At 54.5% G+C, this 24,091-nt stretch overlaps 2 protein-coding genes across 2 annotated transcripts in view; both read left to right on the top strand.

Annotated features, from left to right (window-relative positions):
- Positions 1-15,135, top strand: part of SLC25A1 (solute carrier family 25 member 1) — a 47,625-nt gene extending 32,490 nt beyond the window's left edge. The window contains exons 2-9 of the mRNA XM_077835493.1: positions 3,214-3,321; positions 4,592-4,691; positions 6,177-6,315; positions 7,879-7,963; positions 8,671-8,775; positions 9,639-9,754; positions 10,751-10,824; positions 11,703-15,135. Coding sequence (XP_077691619.1) covers positions 3,214-3,321; positions 4,592-4,691; positions 6,177-6,315; positions 7,879-7,963; positions 8,671-8,775; positions 9,639-9,754; positions 10,751-10,824; positions 11,703-11,817 — 842 coding nt within the window. The 3' untranslated portion in view covers positions 11,818-15,135. The remainder of the gene's footprint in view (positions 1-3,213; positions 3,322-4,591; positions 4,692-6,176; positions 6,316-7,878; positions 7,964-8,670; positions 8,776-9,638; positions 9,755-10,750; positions 10,825-11,702) is intronic.
- A 4,998-nt stretch (positions 15,136-20,133) lies between these two features.
- Positions 20,134-24,091, top strand: part of LOC144275821 (uncharacterized) — a 28,797-nt gene continuing 24,839 nt past the window's right edge. The window contains exons 1-2 of the mRNA XM_077835353.1: positions 20,134-20,194; positions 20,666-20,706. Coding sequence (XP_077691479.1) covers positions 20,134-20,194; positions 20,666-20,706 — 102 coding nt within the window. The remainder of the gene's footprint in view (positions 20,195-20,665; positions 20,707-24,091) is intronic.

The following is a 24,091-nucleotide window of genomic DNA, read 5'->3' as shown; positions in this document are numbered from 1 at the left end:
GTGTGCTAGAGCCTTGTCCTCGGCACTACCAGCTTCCCTGTATCCTTCCACCTCACTCGCTCCATCTCCTCACAGATCTGAGCTGCAAACACCCTTCTCCTGTGTCTAATTCCTCCCCCTCTATCGATCAGTTAATACTCGAGTTCTGCATGCGACTCCCTCAGGCCAGCCGGAGCTGCAGCTGGTGTGGAAATTGCTGCCTGGATTGGCGTGGTAGGATGGCTCGTGATTGCCATAAGGATTTCACGGTCACGTGGGCCCCATTTTGTGATGAGTATGGTGAGCATTTTAGGTATGGCACTGATCAGGGCAATCTGGCCTCTTTCCTGTTCTCTTAACCCCCCTCTCCACCCGCTCCCGCGCAATGGGCTGGAGCAGCAGGCTGGCCCGCACTCATGGCTTTACTGCAGCGATGACATGCTCAGAGTAGAGCTCTCTGCACCACTCGTTTCATTTTTTCTGGTGTGGTGCTTCTCTTTGTTCATGTCCTGGATAGTCATTCAGCAGCTATTTGGCAGTGAGCAGTCATGATTTGTTGCTTTCCAACTAAACAGGAGTGTTGCAGCCACTAGTTACCTGCCTCATGGGGCACTCGGATTAAGATATTATCCTCTTTGCACAGATGGGGAAACCGAGGCACAGAAAAGGATGTGACTGGGGAGAAGAGGCAGTGCAGCCTAAGGGGTAGAGCACCAAACTGGGAGTCAAGAGACGCGGGTTCTGTCCCTGGTTCGGTGGCTGACCTGCTGTGCAACCCGGTGTGGATCACTTCACTTCCCATTTCTGTGTCTGTTTCTTTTCCTACCCTTTGTCTGTCTTGTCTATATAGATTGCAAGCTCTTCAGGGCAGGCACTGGCTCTCCCTGCGTTTGTACAGTGCCTAGCACAGTGGGTGGAACCTCTGAGCATCACCCTAAGAGACATAAATAACACTGGCCACCCAACGGGTCAGTACCAGAGCTGGAATTAGCACTTGGGATTTCCTGGCTTCAGTGCCTATATTACAACAGGTGTGGCAGGTTTTTCCCATGGACCATTTACTATGCATATGTATTTAATGGCAGCTGTGGAATCTCAGCATTCCCAGGCTGGCTACCTAGGGCAGGGGGATGCTCAGCAGCCCTTTGGGGGAGTCACTGCAGGCCGACAGGGAAGGATGTTTGCTTCGGACAAGAAAATCTGTAGAGCTAGTTGTGCAGACAGCTCTGTGCCTGTGATCTCTGGCGGTGGGGGCCTTGCTCAGGTAGCCCTCTTTAAGAGGAGGCTGCCCTGCTTTAGAAAGAAGGAGGGAGATTTTATCATGAACTTGATGCCTTTAGGGGGGAGTGCTGGCTTAGGGGCTGTTAACCTGTTACCTCCAGGTACTAAAGGGGGCAAAGGCAGAACAAGAACCAATGGCTGGAAGCTGCAGCCAGACAAATTGCCATTAGAAATTATGGCCCAGTTTTTAACCGTGAAGAATGGGGCTGAAGGAAGTGGTGGATTCTCCATGACAGCTGATCAAGTCTGGGTGCCTTTCTACAAGCTCTGATTTCGTCACTGGGCACAGCACATGGGTAACGGGGTGAAGAGCTGTGGCCTGTGTTACACAGGAGGTCAGATGAGATGATCTAATGGCCCCCTGTGGCCTTAATCTATATCCTTGGCCCTGTCCCTTCAGGCTTGGGCACTGGGGTGCTAGAGACCCCGGGGGTCTAACTTTAAAATACTGTAATAGGAACCAGGTGGGGAAAATCCAAGCAGTTCTGTGGTGCTGCTAACTTAGTGTGTAACCCCAAGGTGATGCTGGTGGCTGTCAGCCTTGTGAAGTTGCTGTGGATAGGTACCAGTCCAGACACTAAATCTACTTGCCCAGCCTCACCATGCTGATGAAAACACAAAGCCACTTTTACTTGCCCACCTAATATCTCTACAGGCCTGGGGATGAGACAGTGACCAGAATTTCCTGGTGTCGGTTGGTCTCTCCACGTACGGATAGAAACTCCCGACACAGGGAGTACGATAAGCACACAGTGCTGTATACCTGGTGAGCTGTGCTGCGCAAACAGATCCTTTGCCTGAGGATTTCACAATCTGAAGGCACAGGCTGGTACAAGCACGGAGCAGGATGTGTGCTTTTCAGTTGGATTGCTTCACTCGTGTGTCTGCTGGAGGAGGAGAGGGTTCTTGGGGTGAAAGGAGAGGCTGTTCTGGAGGCAGGGGGTGAAAGGAGCCGGGCGTGGATGAAGGGGATGAAAGGGAGCAGCTGAGACACAGCTTTGACAGGAACGTGGGGAGTGTTGGAGGAAGTGGGGACGGGTGTCTGTCTCGGCTGCAGCTACTTCATACCCAGCACTGTATCTTTAAAGTACTTTATAGACATTAGTGAATTTTCATGCCACCCCTGGGAGGTAGATAATTACCGTTATCCCCATCTTGCAGGCTGTGGTGGGAGAGGAGGCAGAACAAGATTACATGTGCCTTTGGCACTGAGTGCCTCTGTGGCTAGAGCTGGGACCGGAATTTGGGAGTTCTTGGTTCCCAGATCATAATTCAGGTCTTTAGTCCGTGTCTGGGCATGTCTATCCCCTGCCTGAACTGTCTGTGGTCTGCACTGAAAGCTCGTCTGGTGCTATGAAATGATGGCATTAAATCAGGGCTTAAATTCTCCCTGAGTATTTCCCAGGGGCTTCAGACCCGCAGAGCACGCTGGGGCTGCTGCGGGTTGGAAAATATTTACTAGAGCTCTGCTCAGGACACCTCTGGCTGTATTTTAAGTCCTGCACTAAATGCTCCTCTGCTGGCAAAATTATTATTGTATGACAGTAGCAGCTAAAGGCCCTGAGTGAGACCAGGGTCCCAGGGTGCTCGGTGTTGTACAAACACGCAGTAAGGGCCAGTCCCTGCCCTGTCTAACCAGACCACACAGAAGAGGAGGGCAGAACATGTCTAGCTTGCTCTGTTGAAAGCACCGAGGGCCAGATTTTCAAAGGAGCAATTGTTCAAAAGTGCTCCCATGTAGGCACCAAAATAAGGGACGAGATGCTCAGAAGAGCTCCTTAGTTGCTGAGCAGATTTGCAAATCTGGCCCTTACCCAAGTGCCTACCTGGGAGGCGACCCCACTCCCAAGTGCTGAAAGGTGGGGGTTGGGCAATTAGAAATGGGCATCGGGGAGGTGCTACTGAGGTGTTGTCAGTTCTCGGTTCTATCTTCCCCCTCTTTGTTCTCCCCAGGTGGTATTGCCGGTGGCATTGAGATCTGCATTACATTCCCTACGGAGTATGTGAAGACTCAGCTACAGCTGGATGAGAAAGCTAACCCGCCCCGGTACAAAGGCATCGGTAAGTCCGGAGCCTGGCAGCTGTGGGCGCAGAGAGACTAGGCTAGGGATCAAACAAGGGGACTGGCGATTTGTGTCAGGGGCTATTGGAGCTGCTGCAGCCAGTCATTCACTGCCAGCTAGGCAGAGACTGGCATGGGGGCACCGGTGGGTGTGCATCACTACGTGGGGTGGGAGTGAGCTGGGTGTTCAGGTGCCCCTCATAGAAGGACCCTCCCTTGGAACTCGAGGGCTTGCCTCCTTCCTGTCTCACAAGGGGGAGAGTAGTGAAACGGGGGAGAAGCCATTTCAGAGTAGGGTGTGTGGATCAGAGCGCTGGGCGGTCGGGTCTGACATCCTGCCCCCACCAGTCCCCAGAATCTGAGGCTTGGCTGTGAGATGAGCGCTCCCCTCTAATGGACCTGGCCAATTGCACAATGCAGCACACCTGTTGTCACTGAGGGAGACGGCGTGTTGGCGGTAGCCTGGTCAGGTGCCCAGGCTGGAGGCGTTCCAGGGATGACGGCCTCGTTCCAGCCCAGGATGATTGGCAGGGGTCCCTGACTGGCAGGATCATAACCTTCTACTTATGTACAGGCTGCATGGTGGCATGCTGTACTGTATCACCGCTGCACTTTGCTGCTTGCCCTCCAGCCTGGCCCCAGCTGACAGTGTGAGAGAGAACCCAGCTGGCTGGGGGAGAGACAGCAGGGAGCTGGTTCCAGAGCCCCTGGCTTCGTGTCTGGCTTGGAACCGGGTCCTGAGGATCTGCAGCAGCATGGCTTCTGACTTGCTGAGTCCAGAGCTGAACAGTGCCCTGTGCCATTCTCCCTTCCTGGATCAGCTCTGCAAAGGGCTTGGCATTGCCCTGTTCTAGCTAGGGAGGCCGAGCCGTATAGCCTGGCACCTGCTGCATGTGGCTTGAACTTCACTGGGGGGGACACGACTCAGGACTTCACATTCCACAGCCGCAGCATGCTGGAGGGGGAGGGGAAATCCATTAACGGCAGCAGCGTTGGGGTCCTGGCCGCTTTGTCTTCAGCGACGAGATGAACGCGTCCACTCGCACAGGGCCGGTGTTCTCTGCGAGGATGCGTTTGCAGCCTGGCGTTGGTGACCACGTTACCCGAGCTTTTCCACCCTGGCACTCGCCCACCCTGCCCTGTGCTCTCTGGCTGTTACCCAAGGACGGCAGGGAGTGCGCGGCCCAGGGAGAGCCTGAATGGTGGAAGGTGCTGCCGGGCTGACTTGGCGGGCCTGCTAAACCCCTCTTTCCGTGCCTTCTCCCCTAGCGGACTGCGTGAAGCAGACTGTCCAGGGCCATGGAGTGAAGGGGCTCTATCGAGGCCTCAGCTCACTGGTGTATGGCTCCATCCCAAAGGCTGCCGTGAGGTAAGGCGCTCCGGCTGCAACTTCTGGCCTTGCCCCTGAGACGTTTGTGAATTGCATTTGCAGCAATCTGAGCCCAGGTGATCCTCCTGCTCTCCTAGACACCCACCAGGCCCCCAAACAAGCGGATGAAAAACCCCATAGGAGTCTCTTGGAGTGGCCCCTTCTCTCCATCTCGTTGCTGAGGGAGTCTCAGGCCGGGGGTCTGTCTCACGCAGCCTTTCTGCAGAACAGCACTGCCAAAAAAGCCAGACATGCAGGGATAGGCTGGTGAGGGCCCCAGGCTAGCAGGCCGGAGGGCCATGGATGTGGTTTCTGCAAAGGAGCACAGTGCAGGGTCTGTCCAAGGAGCCCTGAGTGACCCTCCTTGAGGGCTGCCTGCCAAGGAGCGATTGGCATCGCTCACCTGTGTCCGTAGGTGGCCTGATGTTTGGAGAAGTGCTGAGGCAACTCGGTCCCGCTGCGGGGAGGGGAGGGAATGACTCGAGGTGGTTTGGAATCTACCCGCGGACGGTCGCCGTCAAGGTGGGTCTGGCCAATCGTTACTGGACAGCGTGCCCAGTTCCCTGGCTGGGGGTGGGACTGCCTCCCGGGACGGTCGTTCCCTTTGGGATGGATTGAGAAAACCATCCTGCTCTTAGCAGGACCAGCTTGAGCGGACGCTGCCGGAGGCCTGGCTCTGGGGAGTGCCCTGTCTGCCAGCAGGCCTTGCTGTGGGGAGCTCCCCCAGGGCACTGCTAGCAGTGTGCTCTTTGGGAAGCTCCCAGCTCTTCCGGGCTGAGCCTTTCCCAGCAGCAGGCCCTGGCTGCTGCAGCCGCGGCCTCCCCAGGGAGGAGATGCTGCAGAAGAAAGCGTGTGATTTCTGAGCGGTTCGGTCCCCATCCCCACCCTCAGCGCCAGCCCAGGAGGGTGGGGGCAGTGGAGTGCTGGCAGATCAGCTTCGCTCTTCTCTGGGGCGTGAGGGCGTGAGTCCGAGACCAGCAGGATGGATGCTCTGCTGTCTTCTCTCTACCAGCTGCCAACCAAGAACCAATAGCTAATAGCTGTCAGCAGCCTGCTCAGACGGGGGAGTCAGGCGCACTGCCACCCCCCTTCTCTTGGGCTTTCAGGCCTACAGGTGCCTGCCTTCCCAGTGTGGGCATCTGTGCTTCGCCCAGTGGGAGGGCCTGAGATGGGCGGAGGGCGGCTGGGTGTTTGAAGCTACGGCGGGGCTTGGCCACTTCCTGCCACTCCCAGGTGCTGGTAAGGGGAAAGAAGAGTGAGTCGCCATCCCTGGTCTGTTCTCCCAGCTCCCCCTGGAGGCGACCCAAAGGCCAGACCCGTGGCTCCATAGCGAGATGCCCACGGGGCATGGCGGGAGCTTCCAGCTGAGCTGGTTGGCCCAGCTGCACTAGGGAATCCCCCTCGCCCTGGCCCCGTCTCTGTGCCCAGCAGCTGTGTCTGCCCAGTCCGGTGGGGTTTGCATTGCCTGCCTTTCTCCCCGGCCAGGTTCGGCATGTTCGAGTTCCTCAGCAACCACATGAGAGATGAGAAGGGCAACCTGAACAGCAGGCGCGGGCTGCTGTGCGGCTTGGGAGCCGGGGTGGCCGAGGCCGTGGTGGTGGTGTGTCCCATGGAGACCATAAAGGTACAGCGCAGGCCCTCTCATCCCTGCTTTGAGAATGAGTCCCAGAGTAGGGGGAGACCGGAGACCACTTCAGAGGGGGCAGGGGAAGCCAAGGAGGGAGCACCATTGCCCTGTGAGCGCCTCCTGCTGTCGGCCCCAGAGCTAGCCGGCTGGGCTCTCTCTGTCTTGTTGGAGCCGGGTATTGACCCAGCACAGCCTCTGCTCTGCTCCTCGCCTGGCGTCACACAGGGAGCTGCGCTGTACGTTGCTGTTCACGCCCAGATGAAATGTCCGTGCGCTCCAGCTGCCCACTAGTGGTGAATGGTCAGAGGTGCAGGGAAAGACTTTGCCTGTGGAGCGTTCCCTCTGGACTCTCCTGTTTGATGGGAAATTTTAGCAAGAGACCAGACAGGATCTGATTTTCCTGGGGCCCGTAACTCCTGCAGTGAGTGACAGCTCTTCTCTCCGAGGCCAGCCTTTGTGGCCTGACTCCAGAATTTGTCAGGTGTTAATACCATGAAAGATACGCTGAGCCACACCAATACACTTGCTGGCAGAAGTAAATGCAGCGCCATGCATGAAATACCTAGCCGAGGCTCCACAGTAGCAAACAGCATTTTGCATCATTGTTGCTTCTTATTCATTGCCAGGCTCTCCCACACAAATGAGGCCGTTTCTCTGTCTCTGCTCTTTCCCCCTGTGTTATACTCAGTTTTTTCTCCTTGCTTTGTAACTCCCAGATTCAAAAATGATGCCGGGCCTGGAAATCCTGTTCAGGGCTCAGTAAAATGTGCCCTTCTCAGTGAGTGATATCTGGGCACAAATGCTTCCTACACAGTGTAACGTGAGAGCCAGGGACTGGGCTGGGAAACTGGTCTCTGCTTGCATGACTCTGTTCAGCATAATCCTAAGAAGAGGCTGACTGCTGTGAGCAGCAGCAGCAGGACTGGGACTCCGAAGTCTGTCCCCATCTCTGCCACTGACGTGCTGTGTGAACCCAGGCCCATCCCTTCACCTCTCTGCTTCTCAAAGCTCTCATCTGCCAAGTAGGGATAAATAGATGGACCCTCCTTTGCAAAGTGCTTAGAGATAGGGTGAAGGGACTGTTATTTACTGACCTGATGCTATATGCTCTCACAGGTGACCAAGAGATTAAGCATTGGGGAAGATGCTCTCATGCTTTGCTGGCCTGAGCTAGCAATAGCTACCCTTCTTCCCATCCTGGGACTTGTAGACTCTCCCCTTGCAGGTGCCAAGCCTTGTGTGATTCAAGTATTCCAGACCTAGCTGCAGTCCTTCATCCCTAGACTGCACAGGTCCCTTCCCTTTCTGACTGCATGTGGAGTGCATGAGCAAACACGTCCGCAGTTGCAGGTAAACCTTGGACAGGGTTTTCGTTCCGCTCTGGAACGGCATCAGTATGGCGCTGCCCCAGATTAGCAAAGATCCTCGCTGCTGAATCCCTGAGCAGAGCCCCGCTGCCAGCCATCTGATTGGGATGTTTGGGCTCCTATAGCTTGAGGAATGGGTGTCTCTTCACATGCAGATTGGGATTAACAAGTCCTAACCTTCTCTCCCCTCCAGGTGAAGTTTATCCATGACCAGTGCTCCCCCAAACCGAAGTACCGTGGCTTCTTCCACGGCGTGCGGGAGATCATCCGCGAGCAGGGTGAGGGCCCTGGCGTGGCAGCGTTATTCAGCGCCTCCGCGCCGCGTTATCCTTGCATTCAGTGTGCAAGGCCCCGCCACACTGGGTTGTGAACTGCCTCCTCCCACCAGAGTGGGAGACTGGTCTGTGAGCTGCCAAGGCAGCCAGCACTGTAGGGCCTTGAAAAACACTGGCTCCCAAGTGTCTGCTCGTCCCTCAGGCAGGCTGGTTCTTGGGAGACCTGCTTCCCAGGCGTGAGCACCTTTCCTTTTCTGGCCTAGTCAGGGGAAAGCCGTGCAGCCCTGTCGGCATATCCATAGGAGGGCGGGGGAGGCCAAATGACAGGCCACCAAAACCACGCAGAGCAGGCCCCACCCCGCTGCCAACGAGAATTAGGAGAAATGCCTCTCTTCCCCAACGCCTGCTATTAAGAGGGCTTGTCAGGGTCGGGATTCGAACCTACGTCCCCAGAGGAGACTGCGGCCTGAACGCAGCACCTTAGCCCGTTCGGCCATCCTGACGGCAGGGCCAAGTGGGTGGGGCACGAGAAAGAGCTGGGGAGGAGCTGGGCTTTGTGCTGTGGGCCCTGCCGGGGTGGGTGTATGAATGGGGAAAAGGGGAAGTTGTGTTGTGGGCCACAGGAAGGCATGGGGTCGGTGGCGGTCCCGGGGAGACCAGCGTCATGCTGCTTCCCCTCCTCAAATGCTGCCCCTTCTCCCCTGCCGCAGGTCTGAAGGGAACCTACCAGGGTTTAACCGCTACTGTCCTCAAGCAAGGATCAAACCAGGCCATTCGCTTCTTCGTCATGACGGCGCTCAGGAACTGGTACAAAGGTACCCGCGCTCTGCCTCCCTCCCGCTGCCTTGCCCCCGCGTCTCCGTGCCGTGCCCTGCCTCTTCCGGGGAGCGCTGCGGGCGGAGAGCCACGCAGCACGGTGACCTGCTGCAGCCAGGGCTGGCTTCTCCAGCCTCAGCTGAGCTCCCGCTCCTCCCTCCGAGTGAAACGCGCCACCACCGGTTTCTTGTGGGGTCACTTTGACGAGCCTGAGGAAGGCCCCAGGGCAGGACAGAGCTGGGGAGAGGGGATGCCTGGGTTAAAAGCCCAGGGGGATGCAGACGGCGAGTAAGGGGGAACTCTAATGGGGTCTCCTCCACTCTGCCCCTGCTCACACCTGTCTGCTGCAGTATACACATATCTACTTCTCCTGTGCACGCTCTCAACGCCCCTACCCCTGCCCGCACACACTGGGCCTGGGCCCTTTTGACAGTCTGTTCAGAACTAAGCCAGTCGGGGGTACTTTCCCACCCACTCGCTGCTAGGCCAACCCTGGCCTCGGCTTGTGTGTTCCCTGCCTTACGACCTGTGGGGTCTGAGGGCTCTTGGCAGCAAACAGGCAGCCTGGCCCCTCTGCTCACTGTGCACACCTGGAGAGAGAGAGAGCATCTCTGGCCCCCTCGGCCCTTCTCTCTTCTCCAGCTGCATTGGAGGCTCTCACTTGCGGGGCCCCGTTCCTTTCACCCCCCACCCCCCATTGCACCCCTAGCCTGTCGGGGCCTTTGTTGCTCTCACGTGCGGTGTCACTCAGTGACGTCCCAGCACACTCCCACCTCTTGGTGCTCATGAGCTCTGCCCTTGTGTCTCTCTCCACCCTCTTTCCCTCCGCCTGCCCCTTTTGTGTCACTCTCCTTCTTCCCAGGGGATGATCCCAACAAGGTCATAAACCCCTTCGTCACCGGGATATTTGGGGCCATTGCCGGAGCGGCTAGCGTCTTTGGCAACACCCCCCTGGATGTGGTGAAAACCAGAATGCAGGTACAGCATGTGGTCGTGTGGCTTCTAGGCTTCTGCTGAGAGCCCATCATTCACCTCTTGCCTCTGGGTGCTCCATGTCTCCTGCTCTCATCTAGACCATGACCGCTGGGCCAAGCGCCGAAATGGGACGTGGCAAAGTGCCTCACGGCGCCTTCCCGATGGAGGAGTAGGAGCTGGAACTGAGACTGCTCCCCACAAAGGCCCTGTCTGCCCTAGAGAACGACTGCTGGGGTGCCTGGCCTGATGGGAGAGTGAGGCCCAGTGCAGCAGTGTGTCCACACTAGCCATGCTGTGGTCGCGCTGCCCTCTGGGGACCTGAATTAACGGCCAGCGATTCACTCCTAGGCAGACCAGGCCCAGGGCTCCCCTGGGCTAGAGGAATTTGGCATGTTCTTCTCCTGGCAGTCCCATAGCCCAGTGATTCTCAGTTCAGGAGCCCGATCAGCGATCCCCAAAGAGCCACAATCATGTGAATTCATTGCTTCGTTTACTAGTTCTATATTATTCTCACAGCAGTGACTGACCACGTATTATTTTATCTGCTACAATTGGGTAATAACACAGTAAAAGCATCCTGATTGGTTAATAACTTAAACTGGCTAATAATTAAATCCCACAGTGTGTTAATAGCAAGGGCTGCAAAGAGCCCCTGTCTGAGCATCACTTCCGTAGCCCGTCTCAACACACCTTGCAGCCACCCAAAAACACCTGCAGTGGGCCATGGGGGTGGCCACTGCTATTTGGGTTAGACCACGTCTAAGCACCCTGCGGCCCTCCTTAGGGTCAGGCTCCCACACAACCAGGCTGGCGAGGATGGCAGTCACTGCTGTGACAGCTCTGGCTGTGCAAACAGAAGCGCCCCCCCACCCCCACCCCTGCCTCGGGGCCCTTCCAGAATCTCCCAGGATGGAGCCACGGCTTGTGGGAGCTGTGCTGGGAACTGTGGCATAGATCCACCCATTACAGGTCTCTGACCCTTCTCTCCGCTTCCTCTAGGGACTTGAAGCGCACAAGTACAAGAGCACCTGGGACTGCGCCTACCAGATCATGAAATACGAAGGGCCCATCGCGTGAGTCCGGCATCTCGTCTCCATGCAGGGGGCTCAGGGCTGGGTGAACGCAGGGAAACAGGGACAATCCCTCCCCTGCAGCTGAGTGCTGGCAAAGCAGTTCGCACCCGTACGGTGAAACGGGGAGTAGTGCCATAGGAGGCAAAGGGATCCGTCACCATCATGGGTAAAAGGCACCTTGTGGTGGGATTTGCAGAAGGGAGAACAGGTCACCGGCACACGAGAAGCAGGAGCCTGTCCCGTAGGCATGGGGGATGAGATGGGAAAGGCAAAGGCCTGGTCGATGGTAGGAGTAGCAGCGAGGCCTGGCTGTGAGAGGAGGAGCAGAGACCCACACAGGGAAGAGGGGAGACAGACCTATGTGGATTTTATTAGCCTCTCTACACATGCCACAGAAGCACAGGCCCAGAGCCTCAGCTAGGGTAAAATCAGGGAAGTCAACAGTGACCGACTTCCCAAAGGAGCTGGCCTGGAATCTGAAAAAGCGGCTGGTGTGGAGAGCGGATCCTGTGACAGGAGTGGGGCAGTTGGCCAGAAAGCCCTGACTGGGAATCTTAAAAAGTTGGGGTCTCTGGGTGGGGTTTGCCGGGCAGGAAGCAGCCCTTCCCCAAACCCCTTTCATTCCAGCAGAGACTGGGCCGGTCCCCGCTTGTGCTGAGTGTGAAGGGCTAGAGGCTGAGCTGGAGAGCAGGGTGAACCTCACAGAGTGTGGTTGCCGGGCATTGGCACCATTTTACACCAGGCTGCATCTCCACCAGAGATCTCTGGGAGCGGGTGGGCTAGGCCTGCTCCCACACCTGGCCAAGCTGTGCCTGGCCTAGGCCTGCGTGGGGCTCTCTGCTCTCCCTCACCTCTCCTCTCCTCTCCTCTCCTGGCAGGTTTTACAAGGGCACCGTGCCTCGCCTGGGCCGGGTCTGTCTGGATGTGGCCATCGTCTTCGTAATCTACGACGAAGTGGTCAAGGTCCTCAACAAGGTGTGGAAAACCGACTGAGCCTGCCAGCAGCCCCGGGCAGCGGCACCGTCTCCTCCACCACCGCGAGGCAACAGCTGGAGGAAGATGACCACCCCGGGAGAAATTATATGGACATTTCACTAGGAGCGGTGCCCTGTGCCCAGCCACTTGGGCCCATATCAAACCCTGACCATCTTTATTTATAGGATCGAACTGTGGAGTAGTTTAAATTATTGATCATGTGCTAAAATGATGGTGGGGGGGAGGGGACTATATCTGCAAACTTTGCAAAGGCCAGCTCCGCTAGCCTGGGGGTGGAGCTGGGGGGGAATAGATCAGTGCCCGAAAGGGAGAAGAGAGGCCATGATTCTTCAACCAGATTACAATTCAGTCCACATTTCCTTTTGCCTTTGAGAAAACAGAGCCAAGCGAGCAAAGGTTTCCACTGAGCTCACTGCCATCTCCCGCCTCTCCCAGCAGGAGGCGCTGGAGTGCGTGGGGCTGGAGCGCTGGCTGCAGGGGCGTGATTGCAATGGTGTGATGTCCCTGGGTATGGGGAGCTTGCTGCTCCTCCAGTCCCATCCTCTACCTCTAGGAAGCGCTCTAGGGAATGGTGTGGCACCCCAGGCTGCGAGCCACTCACGGCTATTCCACACCCAATCTCGAGAAGCAGGAGTCGCTAGCAGGGCGGGGTGGGGGACCCCTGGCTGGGGGAGAGCTCCAGCCCCCCCTACCAGAGCTGCCAAGTGCCTCAGTCTCAGCGTTTTCCAGTGGGAGTCACTAGGGCCAAAGAGGGTTGATCGTGAAGTGAGCTGCGTGGCACACACTGGCCATTTAGCCTCTGGTTTAAGCCAGAAAGCTGAGGGGAGGCCCCTTGGTGCAGGCAATGACCCTGCCTCCTAGAGTCGGAGCGTGTGATTCAGACCTGTGGCTCCGAACACGCGCCTTCGCGTAGGGGCTTTGCCTGCCCAGCCACCTCCCCTGGAGGAGAGAGGAAATCCACCCTGTACCGCCTCCTGGGAGCACTGAGGGGCTTTGCTATGGAACCTGCAAGGAACTCAGTGCCCAGAACACGTCCTCTACCATCCCAGCCACTCGCCCAGGCTCCTGGCGGCACGGCTGCTGCTGTGGTAGAGACCCTGCACTGAGTGGTGGTGCCTTCATTTTCCTTTTCCTCGCTGAGGAAACATTCCCAGGCGAGTGACTTCCAGCCTAGCGTGACCAGGTTCCTCACCCCTGTGACAGAGGCACCTTGTTGACATCTGAGAAAGGTGAAGTGCTCGCCTGCCACTCGGCCTTCTCTGATTAAACTGCCTCTTGCCACATTCCCTTCCACTCTGCCTCTCCACACACCCCCCCACGCCGCTCGATATTCCAGTGCTGGGAGCCAGACAAGTACCTAGCTAGACTAAATGAACTTCACACTGCGTTGTTAACACTTGTACTGTATCCCTGGGGGACCGTAACCCTGTCCTTGCCCAGTGCCAAGAGCTCATAATGGTTCCAGTGCAGATTTGTGCCAAAATCGTGTGTCTGTCTACAATAGTTACGCAGGGGTTTGTCTGTTTGTACTCTCAGTGACAAATGCAGCCTTAACACTATCGTATGCGCAGGCGAAGAAGGAAAGCGCAGGGAAGAGTCACTTTCTGGCTTTCAACTCTCAAGCCATTGAGGTTTTTTTGCATTTTGCATTTGCAACTTGAATAAAATAAGAGCCTTGCTTTAGAACACACTTCAGAATTTAACCAGGATCTGTAAAGGCAGCAATCAACCCTTACACTGCGTATGTGTGCACTGACACCCTGATGCATATTTGTATGTCGCATTTACAATCCTGTGCTACATTAATGGTCCCTAGCAGCCCACAGTGATCTCGCTGTAGCATCTGCAGCCCCTATTGTACCAGGCTGACGGGGCAGCTCCCCGGAATCCGAGCCAGATGCATAGTTTTCACTCCTTTGCTAATATTTTAGAGTCCAGGGGTTTCTTTTCAAGCTTTGAGCAAAACGTGTTAATGTTGCACTTGCAGCTGCCTGCTGGAGTGACTCTTGCCATTTTCAAGGCCAAATTGGGGCACTCTGGCGAGCACCCCAACAATAAACCAAAGTTGCCTGTTAACAAAGTCTCCATCGCTCTGTGTGGGCCAAAGGTAGCCCCGGGTCCGTTGCAATTTAAGCCTTTTGCTCACATCCCTTTGGTCACTGAGAGCTCCCCACCCTCCCCTTGTGTTCTGGATGAGCAAAGGGATCCAGGAGGGGGCCCTAGGCCCCAAATCACTGGTGAACGCATTTTGTCAATGCAGCTAGCTACACTGCAGCTACACGGGAATGATGCTGTCTTCTGTTACACTGGCTGCAGATCATTTGACACTTTAGCCCATGTATGCTGCAGTCTGCTTTCCCAAGTGTCTCCCCTCCGAGTTCTTGGGTACTTACCCTGGAATTGCACTGGTCACCACTAGGTTCCGAACAGGCTGGGAACTCTTCCCCTCCCCCCCGTTTTGTGTTTACCATCCAATTCAATCCATTGCCTCAGTGCTGTGCTGATAAGGGAATGAGATTTGATGTCCTCTCTGATCCCTGACTCTTCTCAGATGCTTCTGTAGCACATTAAGAATGAGATTCTGAATGACTAAAAGCTAAACTGGGCTGTTTCTTGGGCTCAGTAGAAATGTGCAAGGCTCTGATCCTGTAAAATCCTTGACTGTGGTGCTGCTAGTGCGGGGATCTGAAAGCCAAGCTGGGTTCTTTATGCCTGCTGCCTTCAATGATGGGAGCAAAGATTGTGCCCTAAATCCAATACAATGACAATTGGAGGGTGGGGGTGGGAGGATGCTGAGTGGAAGAGGACATTTGGGAAAGGATCTTCCTACTGGAGACTAGTTAGGGTCTTCTCCTCCAGGACCAATGAATTATTTCCTGCGTTGCTTCTCGTTGTTTGGCTTCTTTAGGCCTCAGAGGAGCTGCTCCCTCCCGAAGCTGCCTTTGGGCTAGGAAGAGGCGCTACCAGACAGCTTCTCTAGTGCAGGGCCGAGAACTGCTGCCACTGGGCTCCCCTCGGGAGGTGGGAAATACCGTCTCCTTTAGTCATGTGTTCTAGGGCAGACTCTCTACCTGGAGCAACAGTCTATGGGTGCAGGCCATTGCCCAGCACCCATCCCTCGGGGTGGGTGCCAGAGCCAGGAGAAAGCTCAGCACAGGAGTGTGTGCACTGTGTTGTCTCTTTGCCTCTGCCTTGGCAGAGTCCGTGTGCTCTGCTCTCTACAAGGCTGAGTCTTCTACACATGTGTCAGCCCCTGCTGCTTTCTCAGGTTTTACTGCATTCAGAGATTATGTAATAAACTGAAACCTGCTGCAAGCTGGATGTCTCTCTCCTTTTTTTTTTTCTGGTGTGTCTGTGTTTCTGCTATTTTGTCATGGATGCCTCTGAATCGCGTGGTGTCAAAGCTCTGGTTAATTTCAAGAATGGAGTACGTGTAGGATCAAAGTTCGGAATACAAAGGAATCCTCTTAATGAGCACGCCCTGATGGAGTGGGAAACGTGCTGATTAATTAGTCTGGTGTGCTGATCAGAGTTCCATGCTGCAGCCATCTGCTGTACTGTTGAACACTCACTTTTATTTGGGGAATCACTAGACACCGTACCAGTTAGCTAACTGAAGGGCTAATGCCTTCCGCATCTGGAGCAGAGCAGGGATGCGGCATGAAATGAACAAAGGCCCAGTGGTGAATGTGATGCTTACTGCGGTTGGCTGTCCTTCCAAGAGATGCAAATTACCCCCAGAAGTTTGCGGGAGAGACACAGCTGTCTCTCTGCTGCTGTGTGCATCTCGAAGAGCCAAGGTCTGAAATGTTGCAGTGAACTAATTCATAGAAGAGTTTTGGAGTGGGTACAAATCCTTGTAAAGTAAAACCAGGTGCAATCCAAGGAAGCTCTGCTCTGTACAAATTGACCTAGCGGGTCAGGGAATGTGTTTTGTTTACAAATATTCCCCCCACCCCAAACTGCCGGCCCTGCAAACTCCCCCTGGGATCTGAAAGTCAAGCTGGGTTCTTTCTATCTTAGTGCATCACCAACAGTAAAGACTGCAGGACAATGTTTATCACTACTGCATCCCCATGTACTCCAACTATACAGGGGTTATGTTATCCAGGGGCCTGCCTAGGTTTGTTGTGGTTTTGAATCCTGCCTGATCGTTGTAGTTTCAGTTTTGGGTTCTCTGTTGGCCCAGGGTAGGAGAGCGTCTCAGCTTGTCAGGTGCCTGAGCTGTCTTGTGTTGAGTGATGCCAGTCGGCAGGACAGTGCATGCTTTCTTTAGTTGTCCAGGGCTGGTCCTCTCTCTGCAACCTGTTGGGCAGCTAGGGCAGGGAGCCTGTTTTAAATTGTCGGCAAATCAAGCTTCACAGGGGGATCAAAACACCTAGCCTTTCTCCCATCTGAACTTGGTTTCTGCCTTTGCTTTGGGAATAGCTGGGAACTGGCCCAGGCTGCATTTGAAATCCTGGGCAGTCGTATCTCACAGTGGAAAACAATAAGACCAAGGAAACTGCTGCATAGGAGGCCATGCTGACTAAAGATGCATGTACCAGTACAAGACCCTGCACCTCACTAAGAATCCCAGCTCTGGGGCTGGTCCCCAAACCTTGGTGGTGCAGCTATCCTTGTTCTGCTAGGGTTTAATAGCAGCAGGAGGGCCCTGAACTACAGGCCAGTCAGCCTCACCGCAGTCCCTGGAAAAATCATGGAGCAGGTCCTCAAGGAATCAATTCTGAAGCACTTAGAGGAGAGGAAAGTGATCAGGAACAGTCAGCATGGATTCACCAAGGGGCAAGTCATGCCCGACTAACCTAATTGCCTTCTATGACGAGATAACTGGCTCTGTGGATGAGGGGAAAGCAGTGGACGTGTTATTCCTTGACTTTAGCAAAGCTTTTGACATTGTCTCCCACAGTATTCTTGCCAGCAAGTTAAAGAAGTATGGGCTGGATGAATGGACTGTAAGGTGGATAGAAAGCTGGCTAGATTGTTGGGCTCATCGGGAAGTGATCAATGGCTCCATGTCTAGTTGGCAGCTGGTATCAAGTGAAGTGCCCCAAGGGTCGCTCCTGGGGCCAGTTTTGTTCAATATCTTCATTAATGATCTGGAGGATGGCATGGATTGCACCCTCAGCAAGATTGTAGATGACACTAAACTGGGAGGAGAGGTAAATACGCTGGAGGGTAGGGATAGTATACAGAGGGACCTAGATAAATTAGAGGATTGGGCCAAAAGAAATCTGATGAGGTTCAACAAGGACAAGTGCAGAGTCCTGCACTTAGGACGGAAGAATCCCATGCACCGCTACAGACTAGGGCCCGAATGGCTCGGCAGCAGTTCTGCAGAAAAGGACCTAGGGGTTACAGTGGACGAGAAGCTGGATATAAGTCAACAGTGTGTCCTTGTTGCCAAGAAGGCCAATGGCATTTGGGGCTGTATAAGTAGGGGCACTGCCAGCAGATCGAGGGACGTGATCGTTCCCCTCTATTCAACATTGGTGAGGCCTCATCTGGAGTACTGTGTCCAATTTTGGGCCCCACACTACAAGGAGGATGTGAAAAAATTGGAAACCGTCCAGTGGAGGGTAACAAAAATGATGAGCGGACTGGAACATATGACTTAAGAGGAGAGGCTGAGGGAACTGGGATTGTTTAGTCTGCAGAAGAGAAGAATGAGGCGGGATTTGGTAGCTGCTTTCAACTACCTGAAAGGAGGTTCCAAAGAGGATGGATCTAGACTGTTCTCAGTGGGAGCAGATGACAGAACAAAGAGTAATGGTCTCAAGTTGCAGTGGGGGAGGTTTAGGTTGGATATTAGGAAAAACTTTTTCACTAGGAGGGTGGTGAAACACTGGAATGCGTTACCCAGGGGGTGGTGGAATCTCCTTCCTTAGAAGTTTTTAAGATCAGGCTTGAAATAGCCCTGGCTGGGATGATTTAGTTGGGGATTGGTCCTGCTTTGAGCAGGGGCCCAGAGGTTGGACTAGATCTTCTGAGGTCCCTTCCAACCCTGATATGCTATGATTCTATTACTCAACCGCCAGGCTTACAGTTAGGAAACCATGTAAGGGTCTGAGAACTGAAACTGTTGCCCTCTGACGAGCAGGGCAGGTTGGGAGGAACATACAGGCCCAGACTAAATCCATCCCCACTGCAACACACAAGACCCTGTAAGTAACTTCTTGCTGCTTCTTAATGCCCCTGGGGCAGGCTCTGCCCCTTGCGCAGAGCGTTTCTCAACCATGAATGGCCCTTGACTGCTTCTCTGACTGTCCCATCAAAGGGGAAAGGCCCCCAGTTCATGCTCAAGGGACCCAGCCATCTCCTGGCCTATACCCTCACTCCTCCTCCTTGTGCTTCCGAGCAAGAAGGCAAGAGCCGCACTGAAAAGCTCCTGTCATTGACCTAGATGGACCTCTCCTTCTCACCTTAACACAATACTCTGTCTGAGATGGTCTGAAACATGTGTCCAGGGCATGGGTATTGCTGCATGCCATGAAACCTGGCCTGCAGTACTGAAAAGAAGGCGTCATTCGTCCACTGCCCAGCACAGTAACCTCAGCACCATAGTCATGGCTCCAATTAGAAGAGAGGCTTCTAGACTCCTAATCGGCATTCAGCACCTGTTAGAATAGGAACAGTCCTGCTCCTCATCGTTTAGCAAGCCTGCTTCCCCTCTCCTGTCTGTCAGGTGGGAGTCAGCCAGTAGAGTTGTAGGGCCAAATTCTGCCATGGGGCAAGCAAGATGAACTCTACTGACATGAGTAGAACTCAGTCCCTTGACACCAGGACTGTATTTGGTTCAGTGCGTTTAGAAGAAACGGGTTGTGCTCCTGAAAAGGGATGTGTGTTATAATACTCTGTTGCCGATCTGGAGTCCCTCTCAGGTGTAGGGCTGGAAATGCTTTACAAACGGCAATTAAACCTCCCAATACCCTGCCCGGTGAGTGAGTGCTAGACCCATTCTGCAGGTGAGCGTGCTGAGGCAGAGACACGCTCAGGGCCACGTCCACAGCAAGAGCAAAGCAGAGATTAGAACTGACATCTCCTGACTTCCAGTCTAGTACTTTAGCCTCTAAACAACTGTGTCTCCTGTCAGCCACCATTTTACTGGTAAGAGATTTCTGTGCAGTTGGACTTGTTGATCTCTCATTTGTTTGCACCGCTGCTCTCTACAGGATGGAATAATTCAGACCTTCCTATTCGCTGCCTTCCAGGATACAGTCCTCCATTCTGTAGGTATGGCCAGCCATTCCTTGTTCCTAGATCTATAACTTTGCATTTGGCTGTATTAAAACACATTTTATCTGAAGGGGGCTGGCTTCCCAAATGACCCAGATTGCTTTGTATAACTGCCTGGCCTCATTTCTTACCACTCTGGTAATATGTATCCTCCACACATTTTATCAGCAGTGATTTTATATTTACTTCCAGGTCATTGATGTTGAATAGTGGTGGGCCTAGTACCAATCCCTGGGGAACTGCATTAGAAACACCCCCATTCAATGATGATTCCCCATGGACAGCTACTTTTTGAGACTGGTTCTTAATCCATTGACTGGGTGGTTGATATTGCATAGTAGTAATTTTGTAATCCGACTAGCATGCAGTATTAAATCAAACACCTTACAAAAGTGTATATTACATCTGTGCAGTTACCTTTATCACCCACATTTGTTATCTCTTGGGTAAGTCCTATTTTCCATAAAACCACGTAAGCAAACTGGCCCAAACAGTCAAGCTTGGGTGTCAAACAATGGGCTCCTAGCTCCATATTTAGGCGCCTAAATGAAAGCGGCTTGATTTTCCGAAGTGCACAGCCCTCCAAATCCAAGTGAAGCCAAGGACGGGTGCAAATGCTCAACACCTGGGACCATGGGACCACTTTACTCATGGACCTATGGATTTAGGAGCTTATTATTTTAGGCACCTAGCTTTGAAAGGTTGGGCCAAAGTTGTTTATTCTCATGTGACCTCTACCCTTAACACACTGCACCAGTGTAGATGCTTCCTACAGTGAGGGGAGAGGTTCCCCCCCGGAAGTAGGAAATCCACCTCCCCCAGAGGCAGTAACTAGATGGAGGGAAGAACTCTCCTGTTGACCAAGTGCTGGCTACACCAGGTATTTAGTCAGCTTAACGATGTGGATTTTTCACTCGCCCAGCCATGGAGCTGGGTTGACCTGTTTTCGTGCAGACCAGGCCTTAGCCCCTGAAGGGCTTCTAGCCTTTTTTTCTGGTAATTCCTTTGCTCCCCGGTTCAGAGGCCGTTAGTCAGAGGTGAGCTCCTGCCAAGGCAGATCTGTGCAAGGCTCGGGGCATGCTGGCTTTAAGACCCCGGAACACCCTTCGCCCTGGGCTTGTGGAAGGTGGGGGAGAAAGTAGGTGGAACCGAGAGAAAGTTCCCCCCCCCCCCAGGGTCCGGCCAATGGCCCGGGGCCGCCCCCGGGGGATCTCGTGGCTCCTATAAAGCACAGTCCACGCGGAGCCGGGCGCGTCAGCCCCACGCTTGTGTCCGGGCTGAGAGCTGCTGTCCCGCGCGGAGGTGGGGTCGCTGCCAGCGGGCCGAGCCGGGCCGAGCCGAGCCAGTGGGGCATGGGGCGGCTGGCGGCCGTCGCCGCCCCCGCGCTGGGAGGCGAGCTGGCTCCGGGGCAGCGCTAAGCCGGCAGCGAGCATGGGGGTCCCGGGCCGCTGGCGGCTCTGCTGGGGCCGGCTCCTGGCGGCCGGGCACCTGCCAGGGGCCGAGGCGGGCTGCGGCCGGCGGGGGAGCGCCCCCTGCTGCCCCGGGCGGAACAACGCCTGCCCCGGCCTCAGCGGGCCCCGGGCCCCCTGCTACTCCGACGCCTACTGAGAGAAGGCGGGCGACTGCCGCGGGGATTACCCCGGCGAGCGGGTGAGGGCCGGGCCGGGCCCCGCCGCTGCACAAGCGGGCTGGCTTTGCCGAACCGCTGCATCCGGAGTGACTCCGGAGTGACTCCGCTGGAGCCGGGGCCGGGGCGGGGAAGTGGGGCGAACAGCCCCGCGTTGCTGAGCTGCGAGGCTGGTGCCTGGAAGGGGCTGGTTCGGGCTCAGCCGGGCTGGGTTGCCAGCCCCGTTAGCAGCCCGGTGCATGGCGGGGGCGGGGGAGTGAAGGAAGCCGGTTTTTCAATGGGGCTTCTCCGCACGGTTTTTTTTTGTTTGTTTTGTGCCAGCTGTTTCCGCCGGGCTTCTGCTTCCCGCAGCCAGATGCGGCTGCCGGCTGAAGCCAGTAGCTCCGCTCCCACTGGGGCCGGCTGCGCCCCGGTTCTGCGCTGGGCTTTTCCTCTCTCCTTCGGGCCTAGGGCCGTCGGGGAGTCCCCTGGCAGCGGCTGGGTGGCTGCGGGGACCCCCCCCCCACGGCAGAGGCGAGCCTGACCGTGTCTTTTGGGCTCCGCGGAGGAGAACCGACGGGGACGCTAGTAGGTGTGAACACGGGGGTCCCGCTTTCCGAGTGAAGGCCTGCCCCTGCGCCCCGACGGGGACAGCCCGGCCCTGGGCGCTGGCGGGCGGTGTGGTGTGGCTAAAGGCCAGGAGGCTTTTCAGGTGAGCAATCTGCTTGTCAGGAAAGGCAAGGGAGGATTGCAAGGCCTGGGTCCTGTTGGGGTGACCGGCTGGGAGAGCCATTCCCGGCACATACAGCGGTGCTCTCCCAGGCCGCATCCGGACTTCACTGGTTCTGGTTTCATCACGGTGGGGTCACTAGACTGTCCTTGCACCAGCTGCTCTCTGCCTTGGGCTGTGTGGCTTCCTTCATCATGGGATTTCTTCCACTGAAGAATCTGGTGCTGGCACCAGTTGAAGACCCAACCTTGGACTAGATGGGCCACTGGTTTGATCCACTCCGGATAGTGTGTTTAAAGCAGAATTAATCTGTTCAGTATTCATTTTTAAACTGAAATATTAAAAGAATCCAGTTTTAAAATGGAAAAAGTGGAAATGTATTTATAGCCTGAATCTTCTCTCCATACTCCTCAAAATACACCTTACTCTGCTCATGCTCCTGTTGATTCCAGTCGCACTAGTGGTGCAAGGTAGGACTTGTTGCTGTGTGTGTGTAGATGTAAATAGTTACTGTGTAGCAGCATGAGTAAAGGAATGGGAACTTCACCGGTACTAGTTGTTCTTATACCATGTGCGGCTCTTTTTCGTTTGTTTTGCACATCTCCGCAAGAGTAACCTCCTCTCCCTTAGGTGATGTCTCACTCTGTGTGTGTTTTCCCTTGAATTTTAAACCTTGTAATCAAGAGTTTTAAAAACTCTGAAATTCTCCTCAGGTTCTTTTTGCATGTCCTGCTGGTGTTCCGTGCATTGCGTTCTGTGAATCCCGCAGGACATGGATTGCAGTCGTTCAGGTTTCAGAGTAGCAGCCATGTTAGTCTGTATTCGCAAAAAGGAAAGGAGGACTTGTGGCACCTTAGAGACTAACCAGTTTATTTGAGCATCAGCTTTCGTGAGCTACAGCTCACTTCATTCTAGTTGTATAAAATGCAATCCTATGGTCAAAGGGCCTCTGTAATAAAACTGTATTCGCTGTTATCTAGCACAATAAGCTATTTACAGACAGTGTGTTGTATCTAACTCTGTATAGTAAATATTAAGCCAAAATATTTGCCATGAAGAATGTACAGTCTGTGAAGTGGATGGGTACTAAGCAGAGCCTTGGACCTTAGTAGCATTAAATTGTGTGACCTTCTGTCACTTGTAGTAATGCTGGTAACGGGGCTTCACTGCAAGCTTGTTACAGTGACCTCTCCGCTTATGGATGTTTGTAAGGCTCAGAGTTTGCAAAGCGCTCTGAGATCTCTCGATGGACGGTGGTGGCATAGGGCAAAGTAGTATTACTGAGGGTATGTCTACACTACAGAATCAGGTTGAATTTATAGAAGTCGTTTTTTTAGAAATCGGTTTTATATATTTGAGTGTGTGTCCCCACAGAAAATGCTCTAAGTGCATTAACTCGGCGGAGTGCTTCCACAGTACCGAGCCAAGCGTTGACTTCCGGAGCGTTGCACTGTGGGTAGCTATCCCACAGTTCCCGCAGTCTCCACTGCCCATTGGAATTCTGGGTTGAGATCCCCATACCTGATGGGGCTAAAACATTGTCCCGGGTGGTTCTGGGTACATGTTGTCAGGCCCCCATTTCGTCCCTCCCTCCGTGAAAGCAAGGGCAGACAATCGTTTCACGCCTTTTTTCCTGAGTTACCCGTGCAGACGCCATACCACGGCAAGCATGGAGCCCGCTCAGCTCACTGTCACTGTACGTCTCCTGGGTGCTGGCAAACACGGTACTGCATTGCTACACAGCAGCAGCAACCCCTTGCTTTGTGGCAGCAGACGGTACAGTAGGACTGGTAGCCGTCATCGTCGTGTCCGAGGTGCTCCTGGTCGCCTCTGTGAGGTCGATCAGGAGTGCCTGGGCAGACATGGGCACAGGGACTAAATTTGGAGTGACTTGATCAGGTCATTCTCTTTAGTCCTGCAGTCAGTCCTATTGAACCATCTTATGGTGAGCAGGCAGGCAATACGGATTGCTAGCAGTCCTCTTGTACCATCTTCTGCTGAGCAGCCATGAGATGTGGATGGCATGCAGTCCTTCTGCACCGTCTGCTGCCAGCCAAAGATGTAAAAGATAGATGGAGTGGATCAAAACAAGAAATAGACCAGATTTGTTTTGTACTCATTTGCAACCCCCGCCCCCCGTCTAGGGGACTCATTCCTCTAGGTCACACTGCAGTCACTCCCAGAGAAGGTGCAGCGGGGTAAATCTAGCCATGTATCAATCAGAGGCCAGACCAACCTGCTTGTTTCAATAAGAACAATAACTTAGGTGCACCATTTCTTATTGGAACCCTCCGTGAAGTCCTGCCTGAAATACTCCTTGATGTAAAGCCACCCCCTTTGTTGATTTTAACTCCCTGTAAGCCAACCCTGTAAGCCGTGTCGTCAGTCGCCCCTCCCTGCGTCAGAGCAACGGCAGACAATTGTGCATCTGAGCTGAGAGTACTGTCCAGAGCAGTCACAATGGAGCACTATGGGATAGCTCCCGGAGGCCAATACCGTCGAATTGTGTCCACAGTACCCCAAATTCGACCCGGCAAGGCCGATTTAAGCACTAATCCACTTGTCAGGGGTGGAGTAAGGAAATCGATTTTAAGAGCCCTTTAAGTCGAAATAAAGGGCTTCATCGTGTGGACGGGTGCAGGTTTACATCGATTTAACGCTGCTAAATTCGACCTGAAGTCCTAGTGTAGACCAGGGCT

The sequence above is a fragment of the Eretmochelys imbricata genome, chromosome 15 (assembly GCF_965152235.1).
Source record: "Eretmochelys imbricata isolate rEreImb1 chromosome 15, rEreImb1.hap1, whole genome shotgun sequence".
In the NCBI taxonomy this organism is placed as follows: domain Eukaryota; kingdom Metazoa; phylum Chordata; order Testudines; family Cheloniidae; genus Eretmochelys; species Eretmochelys imbricata.
Note: the sequence above shows the minus strand (reverse complement) of the source record. Positions and strands in the feature narration are given on the sequence as shown.